The sequence below is a fragment of the Condylura cristata genome, unplaced genomic scaffold, assembly GCF_000260355.1.
Source record: "Condylura cristata isolate star-nosed mole 26May11 unplaced genomic scaffold, ConCri1.0 scaffold00008, whole genome shotgun sequence".
NCBI lineage: Eukaryota > Metazoa > Chordata > Mammalia > Eulipotyphla > Talpidae > Condylura > Condylura cristata.
In genome coordinates, this window is record NW_004567109.1 from 55,110,124 (window position 1) to 55,118,651 (window position 8,528).

At 36.9% G+C, this 8,528-nt stretch overlaps 1 protein-coding gene across 1 annotated transcript in view; it reads right to left on the reverse strand.

Annotated features, from left to right (window-relative positions):
• GTF2B (general transcription factor IIB) overlaps window positions 1–8,231 on the reverse strand; it is a 30,131-nt gene extending 21,900 nt beyond the window's left edge. The window contains exons 1-2 of the mRNA XM_004679189.2: window positions 8,096–8,231; window positions 4,293–4,399 (exon numbers count right to left, since the gene is read on the reverse strand). Coding sequence (XP_004679246.1) covers window positions 4,293–4,399; window positions 8,096–8,112 — 124 coding nt within the window. The 5' untranslated portion in view covers window positions 8,113–8,231. The remainder of the gene's footprint in view (window positions 1–4,292; window positions 4,400–8,095) is intronic.
• Between the last annotated feature and the right edge of the window lie 297 nt (window positions 8,232–8,528).

Genomic DNA, 8,528 nt, shown 5'->3' on the forward strand with positions numbered 1-8,528 from the left:
TAGCAACTCTACAGCCAAAACTAATTCCTAAATTAGTTCAATATCATCTGTGAAAGCAGTACAGGCATACTTCAGAAGTACTGCAAGTTCCAGGCCACCTCAATAAAGCAAATGTAACAATAATGTGAGTCACACAAATGATTTGATTTCCCAGTATATATAAAAGTTATACTTACACTTTATTGTAGTGTATGTTTACACTATATTCTAGTGCAACTATTAAGTGTACAATAAAGTCTAAAAATAATATAATTACATGACAATGTTAAGCACATGCTGCTAGAAAAATGGCAAGGAAAGATTTACTTAATACAGAACTGCAAAAAGCCCTCAATTTGTGTAAGAAAAAAAAAGCAATTATCTGTGAGAAATAAAGTACAGTGCATGAAGTATGCCTTTACTGGTTTAGAAAATCTTTACCCTTAGCCCTGAGTTCAAAACCGAAAGAAAATTTTGCCACTGCTAAGCTACCAGATTACTGTGTTCTAAGGCAAGCAGACTCCTGACTCGCCCGCTGCTCCCCTCAGCAGTATATTTCATTCAACCTGCCTGTTCTGCTCCCCACTCTGCCTCTGGTGTACCCTCTCACCTCCCCCATATCTGGCCTGTGCCCCAATTCATATATACATAAAGAAATACATCTTTAAAAAATTTTCTTTTCTCTTTATAGCTGGTTACATGCAGAGGATTTATAGTCACTTCAATGCCTGCACTGACTCTGAATAAACAATTCAAAAGTCAATAATATCTTTTTAATTATCAAAAGTATAGGAAATATTGTTGAAATCCTTTATTTCAATTGATAACTGACACCGCTTCCCAATGTCTTCAACTCTTCAAGCAACTATTCTTGCTAATAGTTTAAAATAAATTTATTTCCTCTGGACACAATTCTTCAGCAGCTACAATCAAATCCAAATTAATTAACTAATTATTAGTAAATGACTCTCCTTGCTTGGCCTACAAATGAACCACTCAGAAATTTACTTTAGCTACAACTCTATTTCTATTCTTTAATTTTTAAGAAGAAATTTGGTTGAAATATTACACTTTATATTTTTCTATATCTTCAACCATTGTTTTCCTCAGTTGGGAATTTTATAGAATGCTAAATTAGTCAATGTTTATTGTTCTTTTAGCACAGCTGTAGTCTCACTACATAATAAACACCATGTTTTGCCATCTAATTGAATAACAAAATAATCCATACTTCACTGTTCTCTTAGCATGATATTCTAGGTTCACTCCCTCCATCCCATATTTTGCTATTATTAGTATGAAATGATAAAGTAAGTAAAATTCTGCAGTGTGGAAAGCTTAGTGCCAATGAGACTGGGGAGTTGTAACTGTATCATTGGGATTTGGAATGTACTAAACAACTCTATGAAGTGATAAGAGCATCACATAAGATTTCTTTTACATCTACTAAACTCTGTTGTTATAATGTGGAAAGCAGCCACAGACAATATGAAAACAAATGAGTGTGGCTATGTTCCAAGAAAACTTATGGCTACTGAAACCTGAATGTAATATTTTTATGTATTACATTTAAAAAATGTAAAAGCCACTATTAGCACAGAGGTTGTATAAAACTAAACTCACTTTACTATGAAAAGGAAAAGTAGGTAGAAATTTAGCTGCCTGACAGAGGGCCTAGATTGCCAGGTAACCTGAAACTTCGGTCTCCTTCACCCCACTGATTGGGAGAAAATTTCTGCACACAGTATTTACAACAAGGGCCTAATCACAAAGATCTACAGAGAGCTAATGAAGCACAACAAAAACAAAGTAAACAACCAATTCAAAAAGTGGACAAAAGAGCTAAAAAGACACTTTTCCAAAGAAGAAATGCAAATGGCATATGAAAAATATCAACATCACTTATAATCAGGGAAATGCAAATAAAACCATAATGAGATACCACCTTACACCAACGAGATTTGCACGTTTAAAAAAAACTAGCAGGCCCGCCCTCCCTCCCTGGCCCTCCCTCCCTGGTGGCGCAACAATCTAGCACAGCTGCTTCAGGAGGTGATCCACATGGCATGGCAGACCTTTCGCAGACCTCTCCTGCCACTCCCGCTACCCCCCTCGGCAGTGAACTTCATTGATTTGCCTGTTCTGTTCCCCACTCTGTCTCTGGTGAGGATTCACCAGAGACTGCCCCTACACCTCTGGCTTATTTATACCCCAGTTCTATATGAATAAATACATAAATCCAAAAAGAAAAAAAAAAACTAGCAACAACAAATGTTGACGAGGATGTGGAGAAAAAGAAACTCTCCTACACTGATGGTGGGAATGCAAAACCACTATGGAAAGCTGTGTGGAGGTCCCAAAAACTACTAAAAATGGAGCTTCCATATGATCCAGCAATTCCACTCCTAGGAATCTACCCAAAGAACACAAAAAATTAATTCAAAAGGACACCTGCACCCCTATGTCCTTACTGCAGCACAATTTACAATAGGTAAGCTATGGAAGCAACCCTGCTGCCCAAAAATAAGATGACTAATGAGGAAGATATGGTATATTTACACAATGGAATATTATTCTGCAATCAAATAGGATAAACTCATGCCCTTCACAACAACATGGATGGAGCTGGAAAGGATTATGCTCAGTGAAATAAGCCAGAAAGAAAAAGAAAAAAGTAGGATGGTCTCACATAAAGGAGTAATGTAGAGAAAACAAGTAATCGGGGGAAAAAGTAACTATAATAAAGTAAAAATCAAAATCACCAGGCAACTAGATTAGAGACATTCTGTAGGGGAGGAGGAGGAAGATCAGGACAGGAGTGGGAAGAACACAAGGGACTATGGTAATTGTGCACAGGTGAACAGCTGATGGGAATTTCATGGGGAAATCATACATTGTACAAAAATGAAGGATGATGTAATGTATATAAAATTTTTTAAAAAACAAAAAACTTCAGTCTTCTGATCTCCAAATGAAAATAATACTATTTCATACGCTTTTCTAAGGACAAACTGAGTTATTTCATACGCTTTTCTAAGGACAAACTGAGTGAGTCTGTAAGTCATTCGGAACTCTACTAAGCATTTTTAAGTGTAGTAGTTCGAAATATCGTTTACTGAGAATACAACTACAAACAGATCACAATTCCTATTAGCACTACTTTATGCTACAAAACTCCCATTAGAGGTCTCAGACCAGCAGCCTATTTACAAAAATATTACCAATTTCTTCCAAGCATATCACTTGCACAGTATATCACCACCAATGTTTTGTGACAATTCTCAAAATCTTAATAGCATTTTCATTCCAAAATATTTCAAACTCAGTATCATCTACCCTTTTCTCAGGTGCTGGCTGCAACTCCACCTTTTAAGAATAAAATTTTTTAATAGATCCCCTCTATTCTAAAGTTCTGCTACACATTTCTACTAACAAGCAAGTAGGAATAAAAATGAAATTTTAAAAAATAGTATTTTTGGCAATTTTATACAAGATATTCATAAATAGGTAATTCTACATAAGCATATAAAATTGCAACAGACTTTTTTATTGACTATAATGTTTTGGATGAGACTCAGTATAGACAGAGCTTTACTACTCCAAATAAATGTTGATCTGCTCTCCAACGTATACAGAAGCCACACAAGTTTATTTCATATCCAAGAGTACACCCACCTCTTTATATTCCCCGATGAAATACTTACAACCAAAGATTAAGCTTTTTTTTCTCTTTTGGTTCAGCTGTTTCAATTTGTTTTCCCCTACCCTACATTATGAAATATATGGATTTGGATGGACAATAAATGTCCCTGAATGATTTTACAATCTCATGTCTTTTTTCCTAATTATTTTTGTTTTTTAAATATGATTACCTGCATGGGAAAGAAGCCAAATGTAGTCACTAAATGAAAATTTTGGAAAATATGCAAAGGCGTTATCTCAAAAATAGTGCATGTTTGGTCCTAGAACACAGCAATGAAGGTAATTGTCATACACAATTAATTTTGGGTTTCCCAGTAGATGCAATTTATGTTTACCCTATTCTGTAGTCTAATTTAAAGTATGCAATGACTATGTGAAATAGCATTATGTCTAAAAAAAGCAGTACATACCTTAATTAAATGTAAAAGAGACATGAAATGAGCACAAGCTGTTGGAAAAACGACACCAGTAGACAGTTCAACACAGGGTTGCCACAAATCTTCAATGTGAATAAAATAGTATCTGCAAAGTACACTAAGCAAAGTGTACTAAAATGAGGTAGGAATATACTGAAAATAGTGATTTCAATTAAAATCAGTATAATTGCTTACCTACAACCAGGCCACATTCAGGACATATCATATCACCAGCTCTGTAGTCTTCCACTAAAATTGCATCTGGATGGTTTGGACATGTGACTCTTGGAAGAGCATCCACACTGAATGAAAATAAAAAAATTTACTGCCTCTCAACCAACATGTAATAAAGTAGTCTGGGGGGGCTGAGGAGAGAGCTATGGAGAAGAGGATTTTGAACATTTTTGCCAAACTATATATTTAAACTAAATTTTAAAGTGACTATCCCATGAGGTTACTTTAAATTCTAGCTAGTAATTAACAGGTAGAGTCCACTGGAATTATTTTTCTAAGAACAGTTACTGGCTTGCAGACATACAAGATCATAACTTAAAATTTAACTGCTGAGTATGTTTTAACATTTTAATGTCTCAACATGTAGCTAAGATTCTTAGAAACTCTGATTACATAGGAATAACTACCATACTAACCTGCAGCATTTGTCAATTATTTCTCTAGTTACTTTAGTAACATCTTTAAAATAGTACATTTTGCACAGAACTAAGTTTGTTAAGTGGATCAAGAGCTACTTTTTAATCTTATGATATTAATAATTTTCTTGATTATTTTGCTTTGAACAATAAAGCAGTCTGTGGAAGACATATCAGCCTTAAGTGAATTGATACTCAATTTTAAAAAACAACAAATATATTTAATGTAGATTTGGCAACTATGTCTGAGGTTATAACCTCACAATCACAAATGTTGGACAACACTAAAAATAAGCCCTCTTTAAAAGTTCACAGGAAGAAAAACAGAAAAGGTTATGTGTGGCCATCACTAACATACATCTAAAAAACACCATCAACCATTCTTTGAGTATGAAACAAATAGTTTCTGTTTTTAATAGCTACTCATGCTAGCAAATACAATTCAGAACGTCAACTCTCAGTATAAAAGGTGATTCACCAGTGATAAATTGAGAAAATAATCCATAGTCCCAAGTTTACAAATTCAGATCAAGCAGAACACATCTTAAGAGTTTAGTGGGAAAATGGAGGATGAGGGTTTGCTTTGTATTTATACTTTTTCCTAAGTTCCTATTAGTTCCTATTAGAAGATAATAAATTTTCTATAAGTTCCTACTAGAAGATAATAAACTATGGCAAATATTTATGAAAAATTGTGTCAAAACATAAGAAAATGTTGGAGTAACAACTGCAGACGTGTACTATGGGTAATCATGTGGCACACAGAGTACAAAGAAAAGGATGGTTATATTTTTGCATTACTAAAAAGCAGATGAATATCCACTATGTGTTATATGGAAATGCCTCACATATATTCTAAGTAACAGGAGCATAAGAAGTTCGCACAACACTGAAAAAGTATGAACTATAGTAATATGCAATGACAATCTCAAAATGCTGATCAAAAGAAACCAGCCACAGAGGAATTAATACATATTCCACTTATATACACTTTAAGTTGGAAAAAACAATCTATGATGTTAGAAGTCAGGATGTGGTTATATTTGCAAAAAGGTATTGTTTGAGGGCACAAAAGGAAGGTGCTAGTGGTGGTTGATTTCTTGGCCTGGGTGGTAGCCATATCTTATGTGCTCACTTTGTAAGTGTGCTATGCACTTCAAATGGGTACTAACTTCATTAAAAAAAAAAGATAAAAGCAATGTAGGGAACAGCGCTCAAATGAAAATACTTTTGCAGGAGAAGAGAAATTAGAATTATATGCATGTTTGCTAAAGCAGAAAATTACTAGGGAAACACACCAAAAAACTAGTCGTAACAGCTGCATTGGGGGAGAATTTGATGCTAGGAAATAGGGAAGGAGTAGACTGTGTTTTACTTTTCTTCTTGGTTTTTACTGTTTGTATGGGTTACTGGTCCATAATAAAATCAAGATTAAGGCTATCAACTTTTAATCAGATAACTTACAACAATGATAAAAAGAGGACTCTCAAGAGTCAGGGAGGTAGAAAAAGAAAGAAATGGAGTAAATAACCACTGGCATTAGAATAATTTAGACTACCTAAAGCCAAACAATAGCAAACTTAATTTTATAAGCTATATTTCCAATGCAGTACATTAATCTTCAAGACTTATAAATCTGCAAGACTGGTATGATCTCCACTTCAAAGATATGAGCCCAGAAGATTTGGCAGTCAAAGAATAAGTGGTTATGCTAACATCTGCATTCTGAGTATTTGTGATTTTCTCTATGAGAAGATAAGGGGTTTCATTGATTCTCAACTGTACATTTTTCTCAGGGAAATGAAGATAGAAACTAACATTCATCTTCTCACTGGTAGAAAAACTTTAGATGGACAACGGCAATGATACATATTTAAGAGATGGCCATTTTACCAACATCTACTTTTTTTTTTAACAAAAAGACACAGTAAAGAAAATGAATTCTTTGGCTAAAGAATATATGAAGTGACTTTAGTGTATTTAACTCTACCCGAACTTAAAAAAAAAAAAAAATTCCTGCTCTAGAATATGTAAAAGCTGTGTTCAAATAGGAACACATTTACTAGTACTAAGATCTACTGCTAAGAGAGAACGTAAGTCATATTTAGGTGTCTTTGGGCAGCTAAAGTTTTCCATTAACCTACAAGGAAGACTTAACCAGACAGAACCACACCCAGTTAGAATGATTGAGCCTTCAATCACAGAATTAAAATGAATAAACAAGAGTACCACTGGCTTTAAGAGTTATTTCCAAACATGCTATTAGATAACGTTGCCTCCCCCTACCCCAATTTTTGTTTTCAACTATTACCAGAAAGGGCCTGGTCTATTCCAGTTCATGATTTGGTGATAATGTCTTTTATCGGAACTCAACTCCATAGATATCACCCATTCCAGAAAAATTATGCCAGCGTTGTCTTCCAGAAGCTATAGAGCGTATTTGACACTTTTAATAGATTATGAGTTAACTAGAGGCCAACTGTGTGATAAGAGGAAACAGATACCTGAGGCTCTACACTCTAACTCTGCCAAAGTCAACACTGGTGTGACTCAGTTTACACTTATGCAAAAATACTAATATCTACCTTATAGTGGTATTGAGAGACCTAACTAATTAGGGTCTGCAAGCATTTTTCAGGTCACAGGATTAAAGGCTGTCTTTAAGGGAACTGCATTCATTTCCGGTGTCATGAATACATCACATTTTAAAAACATATTCAAGAGTGACTTCCCTGCATATGTAACTAATTTTCGGCAGGTACAAATTCTGTTCAGGATTTTGCCTAAGACATTTGTGAAGAAACCTCTTCGACGGAAACGTCACTCTTCAGAATGCCAATGTAGCTTCCACTTGAGAGGGCCCCTGAGAAGGTAATCCGTTTCCATCAGGTTACCAATGCTGACGTACCTAACTTTCTGCCAGATCGATAGGACCGAGAACTAGCCCCTTCCCTCTCTAAGGAAGGACGTGGGCACAGTCAGCTTGGTATACCGTAGAAGGAAAAACAAGCGTAGAAAACATGATTAGGGGAAAAAGACTTTTGAAATATCTGCAAAAGACGCCGAGACCAGGGGTGCGGTACACAGAGGGCTCCAGAAGGTAGTGCCAGGGTGAGAAGATGACCGAAGAGATTGGGGAAGTAACGCGGATGGCTCCACAGCCCCCGCGACACCCCTGAGAGCCCAGCCGTCTGGAAGTGCCTTTGTCCGGGTCAGCCAGTCAGTTCCGCCGCCGCTCCCCGTACCTCCCGGCTTTTCCCCTAACGCCGCAGCCCCAAGAGCTGCCCAAGCAAGCCTCGACACTCTCCGCCCACCCCTCAGCGAGCCGAGTTCGCCGGACATACTAACCGGCTGGTAGACGCCATCTTCACAGCCACTGCAGCTTCAACAACAAGCAACTAGATCCACAACGAGAACAGGAAGAGATTGTGGCGCCCAGACGCGCTGAGACGGGCTTTTATAGACGAGTCACCCACGCAGTCGTAATAGGGCACTGCTACGGATCGGGAGAAGGGCCAAGAAAATCAAATCCTGTACGCCACGTGCTTTGCGTTTTCTTATTTTCCTTACCCGTATCTGTAATTTGTTAAGCTGCTGACCTAATCACCGGAACAGCCCAAGAAAACTAGCGAGGTAATCCTGCAAATACCCTACACCAGGGATCACCTTGGCGGAGTTAAAACGCAGGTACAGCGCGGCTTCGTGATGGTAGGGGGTGTCAAACCCACAGTCCCTAGGGCTCACTACCCACCCCCAGGCCCCCAGTCATTCAAGTTTCAGC